This window comes from Maylandia zebra, linkage group LG20, assembly GCF_041146795.1.
Source record: "Maylandia zebra isolate NMK-2024a linkage group LG20, Mzebra_GT3a, whole genome shotgun sequence".
NCBI lineage: Eukaryota > Metazoa > Chordata > Actinopteri > Cichliformes > Cichlidae > Maylandia > Maylandia zebra.
In genome coordinates, this window is record NC_135186.1 from 14,440,486 (window position 1) to 14,457,255 (window position 16,770).

General features: G+C 42.6%; 2 protein-coding genes across 4 annotated transcripts in view; one reads left to right on the top strand and one right to left on the bottom strand.

The window, feature by feature from the left end:
* Positions 1–16,770, bottom strand: part of LOC101465899 (SLIT-ROBO Rho GTPase-activating protein 3) — a 39,533-nt gene that overhangs the window by 19,990 nt on the left and 2,773 nt on the right. For both annotated transcript variants that reach the window (XM_004565452.5, XM_004565451.5), the window contains exons 2-3: positions 10,201–10,558; positions 8,207–8,378 (exon numbers count right to left, since the gene is read on the bottom strand). In XM_004565452.5, coding sequence (XP_004565509.1) covers positions 8,207–8,378; positions 10,201–10,270 — 242 coding nt within the window. In that variant the 5' untranslated portion in view covers positions 10,271–10,558. The remainder of the gene's footprint in view (positions 1–8,206; positions 8,379–10,200; positions 10,559–16,770) is intronic.
* On the top strand, positions 37–8,157 carry LOC111501719 (uncharacterized). 2 transcript variants are annotated; one of them, XR_013094716.1, is made up of 2 exons: positions 37–7,847; positions 8,050–8,157. XR_013094716.1 is itself a non-coding variant. In XM_076878075.1 (2 exons), exon 2 carries the CDS (start codon positions 1,353–1,355, stop codon positions 7,386–7,388), a length of 6,036 nt encoding a protein of 2,011 aa, XP_076734190.1. In that variant the 5' UTR covers positions 37–389; positions 592–1,352; the 3' UTR covers positions 7,389–8,157. The 2 variants fall into 2 exon arrangements, 1 of the variants encoding a protein (XP_076734190.1); XM_076878075.1 differs by having other exon boundaries at positions 37–389; positions 592–8,157.

Consider the following 16,770-nt stretch of genomic DNA (forward strand, 5'->3'; position numbering starts at 1 on the left):
CGCACGTCAGACCCATGAGAGGAACAGAAATGTGGCTGCCGTCAGCAGCAGTTATGCAATTTGAGACAATTTTATGGTTCAAGTTACAATGAATAAGTGAAATACTTTATTGTTAATATATGTGTGTGATGTAATGTATGTTGTTGGCTGGAAATACATTTACAAGGGTTACAGAATGTTTCCGGGGTGGAACCAATGTTTAGTCTGTTGTTTGGGGTGACAATATTTTCAGTTACACGCCACACTCGGTAGAGCGCAGCATGCTTTTCGTCTCTCTCTGGTGGTGGTAGAAACATGTAGACGTATGCAACGGAGTGTTCGACTATGGGAAAGAGTGACACTACAAGAAGCGTTTCATTTAACCCCTGCAAGTTAATGCGGCCAATGAGGTATGCAATTTGTATATGTTGTGATAGAAAATAAGATGTTTGTTTGTGATAGAGCGAGCGAGTTTATGGTAACCACGTGTATATGTTAGCATTTTGTGAAGGTAAATTGTAAGCATTTGTGTTGTTTAATGATGTACCTTATTGTTTATTCTCTATGAGAACAATGTACGGCGGAAATTGATTATTTTATGTTGTTGTACAGTTCTCACGGCATCGTTACGGCATCTCTGGTGGCATCGTTGGTGGCGCCCGTGTGCAATAAATGCCAGTAAATCAAGAACGCCTTGTGTTCGTTTTTCAACTTGGAGGGAGTTACAGTGAGAACTCAGTCTGCTCGGCATGAGGCGAGGAGACGAGTAGCGGTGTCGTCATCCACTGAGCAAGAAGAAATTCATCGCACGCTAGCATCAGACAGATAAGACTATGCATACGCCAGTTAACCTAAGCAGCAAACAGTTGAAGTTTACATGGACGATCCTTTAAGTGATGCATTTAAAACAAGTTAAATGTTAAGAAGTGGGTCAACTTTGACGACTGTTTAACGGAACACTGTAAGAACTGAAAGTAATCTGTGCTCTGCATATCTCCTTTCTAAGTTCATGGTTCTGTCTAATAAGATTTTTTATAGGTGAAGTCATTTTACCTATTCGTGTTATTTGGATGCTAGAAGTGTTGTAGAATTAAGTGCTGCGTCGTATGTGTTGTTGGTTTAGGAACAAAGTTCACCATATTTATACGACTCAAGATGGTATTCATTCAGATATTTTATTAAGGTTTAAGGTGTTGTAAAATCTTGAAGGTATTATCCATTCTTGATGTTTTGGACAAGTTCACCTAAAGACAAGGTTAAGCTTGTAGCTATTAATATTTCAGGCAATTGAGCTGGTCTGTTGTTAAACCGCATGTCTGTTAAAGGTATAGCTAGAATTTATTTTGTGCCAAGTAATAAGTAAACATCGCAGAATGGATCAAACAACTGAATATGAAACTAAGAACGGCGACTTACTTGAGGATAGTAGTGCCACAAATGTACAGCAGTCATGTGAAGAAGAGCCACGAAGAAGTCAAAGACCTCGAAAGCTTACTGAAAAGGCTCAGCAACTGCATGATGATAAGTCAAAAAAACTTCAGCATCGTTTCACTACAACTTATGATAAATGGAAAGCAAACGCCAAGCAAGCTAAGAAAATGATAAAGGGAGCCCCCTCTGTTGAGGTTGTGAAGGATTTGATGTGTAAGTTAAGTTGTGCATCAGCAGATGTGAAACACGCATATGAAGATTTGCGCAAATGTGCTTCCCCAGACAGTGAGATCCGTCGTAGGGCAGACACCTGTGACGCGGTATCCAAAATAATCTTGGACAATGCAACCACTTACCTTCAGAATAAAGATAACGAAGACGTTCAGATAGAGGATTTAGTCTGGCCTGAGTCTAGTTCAGTGTTTTCATCTTCAGCTTCTCAAGGCACAAGTAAGGGCTCTCAAAGAAGTCTAAGCTCTGCAAGCAGTTCCAGCATAAAGTCACAAAAGTCAAGCCTTTCCTCCATTAAGAGACAAGAGGCCGTAGCAGAGCTAGCTGCTACACAAGCTGCACTAAAGGTCCTGCAAGAGATAGAATGTGAGCAACAAGAACTTGAAAGTCTTGAAGAAGAAAATCGAAAGAAGATTGCATTACAAGAGGAAGAAAATGTGGCAAGAAAGAAAGCACTGGAAGAGAAACGCAGACAAATAGAGCGCTTACAGACTGTTAAGGAGCTAAGTGCGGCGAAGGCACGACTCCAAGTTTATGAACAAGACATAAGCTCGGATGAGGAAATAACAGAGTTACTTCATAACCACGCAGCTCAACAACATAGATCTCCAGGAGTTGTAAGGAGTCCACGTGAGCATCCCGTGATACACCAAGCAGATAGTATCACAGTCCTCGCTGAAGCAATAGCAGAGTCTATTAATGTAAGCCGTCTCCCAACACCTGAACCATCTATCTTCATGGGTGATCCACTAAGGTATAGCGATTGGAAGATGTCATTTCAAACCCTGATAGGCAGGAAAAACATTCCAGTAGGGGAAAGAGTCTATTACCTTCGTAAATATGTTGGCGGACCTGCAAAAAAGGCCATTGAAAGCTACTTCCTATTAGGAACGGATACAGCTTACAACTCAGCATGGGACATCCTGGAAGAAAGGTTTGGAAGTTCATTTGTGATAGCTAAAGCTTTCAAGGATAAGCTTGCCGCATGGCCCAAAATCGGACCCAAAGACAGTGTTGAGCTGAGGGATTTTTCAGACTTCCTTAGAGGCTGCCAGGCTGCAATGTCCCAGATTAAGGGTCTGGAAGTATTGAACGACTGTGATGAAAATCAAAAACTTCTAACAAAACTGCCAGATTGGCTGGTGGCCAGTTGGAACAGGAAGGTGACCGAGGTAGAAGAAACTTGTAATGTGTTTCCTACTTTCAGTCAGTTCGTGGAATTCATCACAAAGGAAGCAAAAATAGCTTGCAACCCAGTGACTTCTCTTCATGCCCTGAAGTTTAATGATGGTGAAAAGGTAAAGATAACAAAGGCACGAAACATTGGTGCAAAGGTGCTTGCGAGCAACTCTGAAGAGAATGCAGAACGTAAGAAATGCACTTTTTGTGAAAGATGCAATCATGGCATACAGACATGCTGGAAGTTCAGGGAAAGACCAGTTGAGGAACGCGTTAAGTTTGTTCAGACAAGGAAGTTGTGCTTTGGATGTTTACAACCAGGACATCTCTCAAGGACCTGCAAAAGAAGGAGTCTTTGTGAGACATGTAAGGAAAAACACCCAACATGTTTACATGAAGACCGTGAAAGAGCAACCAGAAGAGAGAAAGGCAGTGATGAGCATGGGGAGAGTGTAAAAAACTCAAAATATGCTAAGTCAACGGAAGGAACAGAGAGCAAACATACTCCTGAACCATCAAATGAAGCCACGTCAAACAGAGTAGTGCAAGGTATGGACAGCATGTACTCCTCTACGGTTGTCCCAGTTTGGCTATCTACATCAAGTAACCCAGAGAATGAAATTCTTGTGTATGCACTACTTGACAACCAAAGCGATACCACATTCATTATGCAAGATAAGGCAGAAGCTCTGGAAATGAAAGGGGAGGCTGTGCAGTTAAAACTCTCCACACTTTCATCCAGAAATACAATCATCCCGAGTCAAAGGTTAGTTGGACTGCAGGTGAGAGGTTTCTATTCATCAAAGAAGATTTCTCTCCCTGTAACCTATTCAAGAGAGTTCATCCCTGCCAATCTAAGTCACATTCCTACACCAAGAACGGCAAGAGCTTGGACACACCTAGAGCATCTTGCAGAGGAGATCGCTCCATTGATTGAGTGCGATGTAGGGCTTCTCATAGGATACAACTGTCCACAGGCTTTGCTGCCCCGAGAGGTCGTCCCAGGTAAAGACAATGAGCCATTTGCTCAAAGGACAGATCTTGGATGGAGCATAGTCGGTTGTGTTAGCCCATGTGTCGACTATGGTGATGCTATAGGAAGCAGTCACAAGATTGTCATGAAGTCAGTGAAACCTCACCTCCAGACATCTAAGAAGCTCACAAACGAAGTGAAATATATATGTCGAACCCAAGTCAAGGAGTTCATTTCACCGCCAGATGTGCTGAGGATGCTTGAGTCTGACTTCAGTGAGAGAAGAGTAGAGGATGCTAATCTATCTCAGGAAGACTTGCGTTTCCTAACCATCATGGAAGAAGGAATCAAAATCAAGGCGGATGGTCACTGTGAAATGCCGCTCCCCTTCAAGAAAGATCGACCAAATCTCCCAGACAATAAGACGTGTGCAGTCCATAGGCTTCGATGTTTGAAAGGAAGATTTGAAAAGAACAAACAATATCAAAGGGACTACACGACCTTTATGAGTGAAATCATAACAAATGGGGATGCAGAAAAGGTCCCAAGAGGAGAAATTAACAACAGTCCTGTGTGGTACATTCCTCATCACGGGGTGTATCACCCACACAAGCCAGGAAAAATACGGGTTGTATTCGACTGCTCAGCAAGATTTGAAGGCGTGTCACTAAATGATCACCTTCTTACCGGACCAGAATTAACGAACAGCCTGATAGGTGTTCTCTGTCGCTTTCGCAAGGGACAAGTTGCCATAATGTGCGATATCGAGCGTATGTTCCATCAGTTTCACGTCAAAGCAGAGGACCAGGACTACTTGAGATTTCTCTGGTGGGACGATGGAAACTTCCAGGCTCAACCATCAGTCTATCGCATGCGAGTGCATCTATTTGGAGCTGCCTCTTCCCCTGGTTGTGCAAACTTTGGGTTGAAACATGTTGCTGCCCAAGGACATGGTCACTACAGTGAAACGACCATTCAGTTCATTGAACGAAACTTTTACGTGGACGATGGGCTCACAAGTGTCGCAACCAAGGATGAAGCCATTAAGTTAGTAAAGGAAGCAAGGCAACTCTGCAGTGCTGGCAAACTGCGAATTCACAAATTCATTTCTAACGATCATGAGGTACTTGCATCCATTCCAGAGAGTGAACGTGCAGATTCAGTACGAAACCGCAACTTGGTTCTTGGTGAGTCCCAAATTGAGAGAGCTCTGGGAATCAAATGGTGCATTGTTGCAGACCAGTTCCATTTCAGAGTGATTGTGGATGAACGCCCACTTTCCAGAAGAGGAGTCTTATCAACTGTGGCATCCATCTATGACCCTCTCGGCTTTGTGGCACCATTTGTTCTGGTTGGAAAGCAAATACTCCAACAGATGTGTCAAGACAAGGTTGGATGGGATGAACCACTGTCAGAAGAGCTCAAACCACGGTGGGAGTCTTGGCTATTGGATTTAAGGAACCTGGCTGACATCAAAATTCAGCGCTGTTATCTCCCAGAAGGTTTTGAGAAGGTCGAAAGATATGAACTGCATCATTTCTCAGATGCGAGTGTTAAAGGGTACGGTGAATGTTCTTACTTGAGAGCAATCAGTGTTTCAAACCAAGTCCACTGCTCTCTAGTTATTGGCAAAGCCAGGGTGACTCCTACAAAGGTCACCACAGTACCCAGGCTTGAGCTATCAGCAGCAGTTATCGCCGTGCGAACGAGTGACCTGCTTAAAGGGGAGTTGGAAGTTCAAGCCAAAGAATTCTTTTGGACAGATTCGAAGGTTGTTCTTGGATACATCAACAACGAGGCTAGAAGGTTTCACATATTTGTGGCAAATCGCATTCAGCGTATCCAAGAAGGTTCCGATCCAGACCAATGGAGATATGTGACTTCTGAGAACAATCCCGCTGACCATGCATCACGGGGTCTGACAGCAAAGGGACTAATTACTTCCAGCTGGTTCACCGGTCCAGATTTTCTCTGGCAGGATAAACTTCCTGCTGATGACATTAAGGTGGGAGAGTTGGGAGCTGAAGATCCAGAACTTCGTAAGACTTTTGTCCATAAGACACTGACCACAGAAGATTCGTTGCTCAATCATTTCTCAAGATTCTCAAACTGGACAAGGCTAGTTAAAGCAATTGCACGACTCAAGCGATACGTCAAAGAGCTGAAAGGTCTGACGTACAGAACAAACGAAGTCACCAGTCTTGAGGAGAGGAAAGAGGCAGAGCTTTTCATCATAGCTACTGTCCAAAACGAACTGTTTTCTGAAGAAATCAAAGATCTGAAATCGAAGCAGACAACAACAAGAGATCGTGCAAATAGGTTGCACAAACTGAATCCTTTTTTGGATAAAAGGGGTGTGTTAAGAGTGGGAGGTCGGCTGGAGCATGCAGATTTACACCCACACATCAAACATCCAATGATCTTGCCAAACAAAACCCACATATCAAAGTTACTGATTGAACACTTCCATCAAAGGGTTCATCACCAGGGACGTGGGATGACGATGAATGAGCTGCGATCAAATGGCATTTGGCTATTGGGATGTAGTCACGCAGTGTCTTCCTACATCTACAAGTGTGTCAAATGTAGGAAATTCAGAAGGAATGCTGAGGTACAAAGAATGGCAGATTTACCGCGTGAGAGAGTTGAAGCATCGCCCCCTTTTTCCTATTGTGGAATGGACTGTTTCGGCCCGTTTTACGTTAAGGAGGGAAGAAGGGAACTTAAACGCTATGGTCTGCTATTCACATGTCTGTGCTCTCGTGCTGTGCATATAGAGCTTCTCGACGACATGACCAGTGATGCCTTCATTAATGCTCTTCGAACCTTTATCGCCATACGAGGAAGTGTTCGACAACTTCGGTCCGATCAGGGTACCAACTTTGTTGGAGCAAGACGGGAGTTCTTGGTATCTGTAAGGAAAATGGACCAAGAAAGCCTAAGACAACTAGGTTGTGAGTTTGTCATGAACCCGGCATCTGCCAGCCATATGGGTGGGGCCTGGGAAAGGCAGATTAGGACGATTAGAAGTGTTTTGACATCCATTCTGGATCATTCATCCAGAAGACTTGACACTTCATCCTTGCGTACCTACCTTTATGAAGTCATGGCGATCATAAATAGTAGGCCCTTAACAACTCACCTGTTGAACGATCCCACTGGTCCACAGCCTCTTACGCCGAATCACATCCTGACTATGAAGTCTTCAGTGGTTTTACCACCACCTGGTGAGTTTGTGAAGGAAGACCTTTATCTTCGCAAGAGATGGCGCAAGGTGCAATACCTGGCTAATGAATTCTGGACCAGATGGAAAGGGGAATACTTGCTGAATCTTCAGCAGAGAGGAAAATGGTACAAGGCACGGAGAAATGCTAAGATCAACGACATTGTGGTGCTGATGGACAATAGTCTACCCAGAAATGAGTGGAAGTTGGCCAAGGTAACCAAGGTGTACCCTAGTGAGGATGGAATCATTAGGAAACTCGAGCTGCTAATCAGTGATGCGACATTGGATGACCAAGGAAAAAGAGTTAACAAGCCAGTGTATCTTGAAAGACCTATCCACAAAACAGTTACCCTACTTGAAGCTGAATAGTTCAGAATTCTTGTCTCTGTGATCTATGTGACTAAGGGACTGTATACACTTGCCTTTACAACGAGGTTCAGTTGAAAAATCATTAATGATTTGGTGGGAGTGTGGCTGCCGTCAGCAGCAGTTATGCAATTTGAGACAATTTTATGGTTCAAGTTACAATGAATAAGTGAAATACTTTATTGTTAATATATGTGTGTGATGTAATGTATGTTGTTGGCTGGAAATACATTTACAAGGGTTACAGAATGTTTCCGGGGTGGAACCAATGTTTAGTCTGTTGTTTGGGGTGACAATATTTTCAGTTACACGCCACACTCGGTAGAGCGCAGCATGCTTTTCGTCTCTCTCTGGTGGTGGTAGAAACATGTAGACGTATGCAACGGAGTGTTCGACTATGGGAAAGAGTGACACTACAAGAAGCGTTTCATTTAACCCCTGCAAGTTAATGCGGCCAATGAGGTATGCAATTTGTATATGTTGTGATAGAAAATAAGATGTTTGTTTGTGATAGAGCGAGCGAGTTTATGGTAACCACGTGTATATGTTAGCATTTTGTGAAGGTAAATTGTAAGCATTTGTGTTGTTTAATGATGTACCTTATTGTTTATTCTCTATGAGAACAATGTACGGCGGAAATTGATTATTTTATGTTGTTGTACAGTTCTCACGGCATCGTTACGGCATCTCTGGTGGCATCGTTGGTGGCGCCCGTGTGCAATAAATGCCAGTAAATCAAGAACGCCTTGTGTTCGTTTTTCAACTTGGAGGGAGTTACAAGAAAAGACCCAAATGTATAAACACAACTGATGCAGCCTTACTTTTTTGTTTTATGAGTAAACCTCTCTGTGAGTTTGTCAAGGGCCCGTGCATATTCAGACTCGATGTCACCCCGACGGCGGAGAAACTCAGACAGGTCTGAGAGCTGCTGCTGTTTCACCTCCACCTGGGAGTCTAAAATCTTTATCTGGTCTGTCAGCTGGGCCCGCAGGTCTGAGATGCGAGGGAGATGGAGACAGGGGAGACAAAAAATAGATTAGACACCGAAGTAAACACATGCTCACAACCTCTAACAATCACAGCAAATGTAATTACCTGCTCAGCCAGTGCATAAAATACAGTATGTGCCTGATGTCCAACTGAATCACTAAATAAAGGTTTGGAAACGAACTTTAAAATAACATAAGCACAGGAAAATAAATAAGGATTATGATTTTTATAACTGATTCAAAAGCTACTATAGAGTATTGTATAGGTTGTTTTCAGTGTTTTTTTCTTTAATTTTGTTTATTTAAAGCGTTAGAAAGCAACACAGTTTATCTTCCCTGTGTGTGTTTAATAACATTTGGATTATTAACAAAAATTAAAATGTGGATAATTGCACAACCCTATTCGGGGCATCTGTCTTCACTGACATTATAAATAGAAAAAAATACTGAATAAGGAGTTTGTGACTTATATTGACTTATTATTGCTACACGCACTCAGACACTTTATCAGGTGCAACCTCTCGCTTACCTAAATATCCAATCAGCCACTCAGAAAGCAGCAACTCACTGCACTGAGGCATGAAGATGCAGACAATATGAGTATCTGAAGTTCAAACATGAGCATCAGGATGAGGACTTAAACCAGATTAAAACAGTGTTTACAGTCTTAAAAGGTGTTCTCACAAGGGCCAATCAGCTCAAACCTTTCATGTTTAAGGACATTTTGTACATTTGTAAGTTTTTTTTTTTACTTTTAATTGCAAAGAATGAGAGTACGTCTACCACCACCACTCAAAGACAGGCATCCCCAGACACCAATAACAGAGGACAGGAAAAATAAAAACCCCTATCACAACGGCTCCTGAAGTACAAGCTGGAGACACACTGTATCTCTGCACATTTGGAAATAATGCACGCACATTCACCATTAGTATATGAATCATTTCACTGGAATTCTTTCCCTCTAACTCAGATAGAGGATCAATAATAATTCATGTCTTATGATCAGGTTTATAAAACGCAGCCAGTGGTGTGACCGATACAGCTGTTTGACTACCCCTGTAATGTGATAGTGATATACTAATTGTTATAATCATATCGATATGTATTACACACTAGCTTGTATGCAAACACAACTAAATCAGTAGCACAGCGACCCAGTGCTGCTCTTTGCTCTAAAAAGGCTAATACAAACATCCTTCTCTCAGAAAACACCACCTTCGCTTGGCTCTTTCACCTCACCCCCTGCCCCTCTACCCCCACCCTCTCATTGCTCATCCCTCTACTCCGCCCGCTCCTTCTTTCCCCTCTTTACTCTTTTTCCTCTGTCTTTGTGTGAGTACATAGCCCGGGGCTGACTGGATGTGAGGAGACAGCATCACTAATACTAGCTATAAATACACCCTTGTAGTACAGTACACAGAGCCAGGCAGCCATGGCATGAAGCCTCCAAATCACGACGCACACATGCGCACACACAAACAGACAAAAACATGCTGGTGTCACGAGAAAACCTCATTACGCCAGCACTGGTCATTTTTGCTGTTGTTTTGTTTTCACTTACACAAAAATGATTTGCTTCTTTCTAGGCAAGCTTTTCTGCTCTCCTCCCTTTACTCTGCACGGAGCTTAGGTTTGAGTACGCACACATATGTTCAGATACTGTGTGTGTTATGTATATTTGTGTGGGTGTGTGTGGATGACTGCGCAGTGCACACATTCATGCATGACTGCCCGTGTGCTGTCTTGTGTGCAGTCATGTGTGCAGGCAAACGCACATGTACAAACGCAAGCATATACACGGAGACAAGCGCATGCATATTCACCTTTCATCTGCGATTCATACTCAGCCAGGCTCCCCTTCTCCCGCCTCAGCTTTCCGTGTGAAGTCATCATCTTCGATCCCCTGGCCCTCGTCTGTCACTGAGACGCTCCTTCCCGATAGCTTCTCGGAGTCTCGATGTCCTTCCCTCTTTCTGAAACCTTGTAACCTCAGCTTCTGCTCTTGATCAGTAGCCTGTGACCTTTCACCCTTGACCCCTTGGCCTCACTGCTCTACAGCTGAGTGCAGTGCATCGGCATCAGTGTCGATTGGCTGCTCTTGGCGGGGATGTGAGTCAGGTCGATGCGTCCATGGAATCCCCTGGGTTTCCGATGTGAGCGGTGATCCATAGGTGAGCTGGCCTGAGCAGCGGGCAGGGGAGAAAAAAAAAGATAGAAGTACAATGAGATTGGATATGGATGAGGAAAAAGGCAGCAGGAACAGATTTACGGAGGCCGCAATGAGAGAGTGAACGAATGAGAGGAAGTGGACACATGGGGGCAGGGTGACAAGACAGAAAGGGACAGTGACACCAGAGATGGAGATATAATAGGAGGGGTGGAGAGACAAGGGTGGTGCAGAGAAGGGACAGTAAGAGGGCAGAGTGATGGGGATGTGAAGGATTAAGGACTGGGGTGGGAGGGAGATGAGAGATGATGAGTAACACCAATAATGAAGGACAGTCGTAGCCTCGTAGGTTGGTTGTTGGGGATGTCCGTGAAGGTAATAGGCAAGGAAATACCTCCAGTGATTCAGTGATTTTTCTTTTCTTTTCCAGAAGCACATATATATGAATGCTGGTTAGAGAACAACCACACACTGGTCTATGTTTTTGTTTTTTCAATCACTGGTGGTTTGCTGATCTATTAATGACTTGTCATTCTTGGTTTGAGGGTTGGTTTGTGTTAAGAGGTGACCCCACTAACACAGCAAAGTCAGTGTATGTGCTACTCAGGCTGAGAAGAACATCAACCATCAGGTAAAAGACATAAAAATCTGTTGTGAGATCCCCTAATTCTGCTCCTCAACTTTAATCCGAGACAACTTTATTTATGAAGCACTATAGAGAACATTAGTTCAAGTTATACCCATTATAGTATTGTATACTTGTTATACCCATCTGCAGGCATTGGTGAAACAAGAGGCCACCTTCAAGATGAAAAGGGATGCTAACATGTAAGAGACAAAAAACTGCAGTTCCTAAAAATGGCCAGTAGAGGCCGACTTCAGAAGTGAGTCAATTCCCATTTTAAATTTCCCAACAGTTGGGCATTATTCACAGTCTCCTCTGAAAAAGCAAGTACACACTTACTGCTTCCATAGGAATTAAGCGTAACTTATGGGTAACTACTTAAGAGTGAGTAGCAGCCAGGTAGTGATAATCAAATGTACTTCATTAATTGATCAGTAGCCTGCTTGAGCACCTCTATAAAACCAGACGTTCTGGCAGTTTTCTGGTCCGGAGCATCCAGGTGTGTGTTCACACAATGTCACAATCTTCCCAGGAGTGGGTAGTCCAATAAATCCAACTCAAGGTCAGACTGTGCAGAGCTCACACAAACTGCAAAAAACCCAAGAGTCACATCTCAGACAGTACAGGCATCAGACAGCATGTTAAATGAGAGTGCATGGAAACACAGCCTAGGTTTACAAAGTTGTATCTGAGCAAACAACATGAAGAAACCACAAGACTTCTGTAATAACCTTTTCTGGACAGACCAGACCAAACTGGAGATGACTGGTCACAAAGCACAGCAACAACCAAACACAGCTTAACAGCGCAAACACCTCATCTCAGACATTGCTTATGAGTGAAAACGTAGCGCTTCCAGTCGATTTTAAGTGGAAACTCTGAGAATAGCCTGTTCCAGACAACATTATGTGTTCAGCATAAGTTACCGTGGTGATTTAGCCGGATGAAAAAGTTAGCCACTTCTCGGACACGGAAAACTTTGACATAGCTAAAGCTCGACTGAAACTGGGTGATGCAACAGGACAATGATCCCAGCTAATCTAGAAAAGAATAGCAGAAAAAGAAAAGAAATAAGGGGCTATCATCCTGGCTAGTGGCATTTCTGAAACAGCTGCAATTATGCACTAATAAACTATGTTTAACCTACTAGCATTTCTGACGCAGACGAACAAGAGCAGCAACATACAAATGTCCCGACGTGCACATCCCCAGCCTAAATATAGTTACTACTTCTTCCAAAATACTAAGACAGCGCTCTGACTTTGGGGTTTCATAAAAGGACTTCATGAAACAACAGTGGCTACATCCATCACATATATACAGTCTATGTTTGCTAATGATTTCTACTGTGCAAACAGGTGGTGTCTATTCCCTACCTCAGTGTATTCAGTTAGTGGGCAGGTTTTTCATTGGTTGAACCTCGTAATATCACACTGGGTTGGGTTTTAAAAATGGCTACAAGCTGATTTCTCCAACACAGAATAACCTTTTAAGCTTGGTAACTGGGTGAGGTTTTTTTTTTAACTTAAATCATCTTCTGGTCTAGTGCTCTTAATATTTAAACATTTTTACCATTCACTGTGTAATATAAGGTCTGGTTATCTTTTGTTTGTAGTCAAATCATAGTGCTGTGACGTGTCATGTTCACAAGTTCACAATGTAAATATATTGTGCCTATGCATAACTAAACATACAGAGAAGAGAAGCCAACAGGAAAGAGACCGGGAGAAAATAACATATTTAGAGAATGCAAAGTGCGCTTGATTTTCTGTACTTTGAGGACGACTTTCAAGTCCTTCGAGGCTGTCAATGAAAATCAGTTTCTTACTCATCTCTCACTTTTAACTTCAACACACATGCAAGGAAGCACACACACACCCATATATACAGAGGCAGCTTCACCCCCCACATCCTGTGTCAGTTTCTCAACAGGTTTCAGAACCCTGTGAAGGATACAAAAAAAAAAATCCTTCAGTGGAAATTGTTCCTCAATCCGCCACAAGCAATCAATTGTGTTCAGTTCACAAAAGTAACTGAAGTTAAAAGACACCAGGTGGTTTAATGCAGTTTCATTTATACTGTAAAGTTAATACTGTTGATGCAGGTAGATTGTACGGCAGTACGGCACACTCAAGGAGATAAAAAACAAACAAGAAAGCTGGCCTGGCATCTCTTCAATGCCATCTTAACAACTGTTGTCAGACCTGTGCTTTCATTTCCTCCAAAAACAGTGCACTGAATGTGATCCAGACATAGTCAGTCATGGTTTCAAGTGGAGAGTAAATCTGGAAGCAGAGCGAGCGAACGCGAAGAGAAAATCTGCAAATGAGACTCCAAGGGTCCCGAGACCTCTGGAGGCACAGGAAGCCTTCATCAGCGTGCGACCTTAATCTGCACAGAACAAAGCCACTGTAAATGATCTGAGGAGAGAGGAGGGGATGTGAGGGATTCAGCAAAAGATGAGGGAAAACAGTGGGGGTGGGTGGGTGGCGGCCGGGACAGAGAGACAGAGGTTAGAGGGGACCAGTGTTTCATACTTAAAGTCAAGGTCACTGAATGAAAGAGGTCACGTGGTGCACGTGGTGAATATAAAGCAGACTGACGACAGGGCAGGATAAATGTGGTAGCGTGTCTTAGAGCTTTACTGCCATCAAGGGGGTTTCCTGCTAATGTCAGTTAAAGGAAAAAAGAAAAAGGGACACTAAGCAGAATCAATACAAGGATGATATTGTGTTAGATGTTATGCTGATACTGCACGGGGATTTCCTGACACTACTGTTAGCCAGCAACGATTTGCTATGTTGACCGTGTTAATGTGCAGAACTTTATGTTGTGCTGTCTAATTGCAAATTGTAAGACTTCTTACAGCTGCCTCGGAGGAAAACTATCCCAAAACCCCCTGAACTCAGGACATAGCCAAACCGTAAAAACAAACAAAAAAAATCATAAAAACAAGTAAGGAAACATATGGGTGTCAGCCAGCGGGACCCTCGGCCAGATGATCTAACTTCCCGAAAAGCTGACTTTTGGGAACTATTAGGCTTCCGCTCAACAGCACTGCAGACACAGGTGCTGAAGCAGCTTCGTCACCACAGATGAATGTTGAAAATCATGAATGCATGATCATGCTAATGTATGCTCTAGCTGTGCATTGACTGATGTAAAAGCCCAAGTCAGACAGAGTCAGGTGTGACACCGATCAATTGACGTGCTGATTGGAGAGCCTCTTTTAGATGCAATCAGGACCTGGGACAGGATGGAGATGGTTGCAGCTTATACTGCAGGAGGAGTGAGTAGGATAAACATCAGCTAACAAAAATGTTACATTACATGGCTTACAAAAAAAAAAAGAAAAGTATAGACCCATACTGTGTCTGGCACGTCATATTATTGTACAATGTGCAATGTAAAAAAAGCATACTGATGAAACAGAATTTGCATAAATGATCAACAATCTGGACCTGTGGATGGAAAAATATAGCTGCATCATGTATTTTTAAGCATATATTGTTCCACACATAGGGAGGTAACCTAAATGAGGGATCACACCTTCGGCCAATTCTGTTTACTAATCATGATAAGTACTTCTCAGGACATGATCATAAATGTTTAATGGTCTAGAGGAAACCCTGATGATGTAATCAGAGTTATCTAAAGAGTAAGTGCATGCCACACATCGTGGGTGTGAAATTAAAAAATAAATAAAACTTCTGTAGTGGGCAGAAAGAGACTGAATAAAACCCGCTGTCCAGTCACGATATGGTTCATGAAGAGCTTTCTCATATAACCAGCTGAATGTGTAGATATCTTAGAAGTTGGCTGCTTCCGTTTTGACTGCTGTTTCTAAAAGTCGTCTGGTTTGAGTATCCCAGTTTTGTGAAAATGCAACACTGACTTTCTGTAGTAACTCTTACAGTGAGTTTTTGTAGCCTTTTTTTTTTTTTAATTTTCACCTCTGTGACTACAAATCACAGCTGGAGATTGACACATGCTAAAAGCCAACAGCAACTTCAACAGGTTTTACATTTAACCAAAGTAGATGAACTGAAAACTACACTTCCTTTATTGTCCACTTGATGCTGGCTCCAAAACTGAGTCACGTCCCATTTGCTCCATTGTTAAAATGTCCAGCTTAAGCCTAGAATAAAAACAAAACAAAAGTTTTGCCTTCATCGTTAACCAAGGTATGGTGGACAATGTTACCCATACTAGTGAGCTGTAATTAGAAATGCGTCTACTTTTGCTGGCAGGTTGCTTGACCTCTGCTGATTCCTGAACTCAACCAGCCTCAACCATGTTTGTGTTGTTTAGGGCTGCCACAAACGATTATTTTGATAGTCGACTAGTCACCGATTATTTTTGCGATTAGTCGACTAATCAGATCATCATCCATTGGACGTAAAACGTACAGCTTATTGCACCAGCAGCATCTGCTCTTATATAACTATCATTAGCTTACAGCTTTAAGTGTTTAAGGTATGTGCTAACTAAAAATAAAGACAAGATGATAGTTTGTTTCAGTGAAGTTTAATAAACTCCTTGATATCTAAAATATAACAGGACACCGGAGTAGATTCTCCAGCATCTCACACTTCTGATAATCAGTTGTCTGCTTGACGTTTATTCAGCTGTGTAAAAACTAGAACTTTAATCTCAGCCAAACAGATTTACTCAGGAACAAATAAAATACTAAAAGAAAAAAAAAGCCAAACAATAACATTTTTAAGTTATCTAAGTGACTCATATGTTTAACCTGAGTAGCGAAAGACGGCGGTGGGTTTGAAAACGATTTGCCGGGAGTCCGGTGTTCTCACGGCTCTAGTTAGCCTAGCCCCCGGCTAGCTATCGAGCTAGTGGGTAACAGACGTCTCCGAAAACGTCGGAGCGCTTTTGAAAATATGCGGTGTCTTGATAAACTGAGCAGATATTTGAGGTTTCCACAGCTACATTCCCGCCTGAAAATATGTTAAACGTTTATTTTGTGACCCAGAAAGAATAATAAGAGTAATATTAAAACTAACTAGCTGCCGCCATTGTTGGAAACTGAGCTGGGCCGCGCTATGAATTCTGGGACACAGCTTCTTCTTCGGGGTTTAACGGCAGCTGGCATCCTTGTACATGCAGTGCTGCCATCTTCTGTTTCAATCCGTTATTACACTCTTAAATCCTACTACATATTCCTGCGTCTTTTGTGATCTTACAAAGCTTCAAACGACGCGTCGACTATTAAATCAGTCGTCGACGATTTTGATAGTCGACGTAATCGTGACTAGTCGACTAATCGTGGCAGCCCTAGTGTTGTTGGTGCCACTTGGCGGATTTTTAAAGAAAATTATCTGATCAATAATATGGCCTGCTGTGTGGTGCGGAGTTTCTTGCCCAAAAAGTTAATGATTCAGTTTTAGTGAGTGAAATCCTACGTAGCATTAATTAGCAGGTTTACAACCTGATGCACCTTGCTAAGCTTGCTAGCATTAACTAATAACTTAGCACTTAGAACTCCCTTCCAGATATGGTTATATGGATCTACAAAATCCCCCCGCACAGCACAGCAGAAGGTAAAATGCTAACGTTGAGGTTTCAAGCTACGGAGTCTAAAAC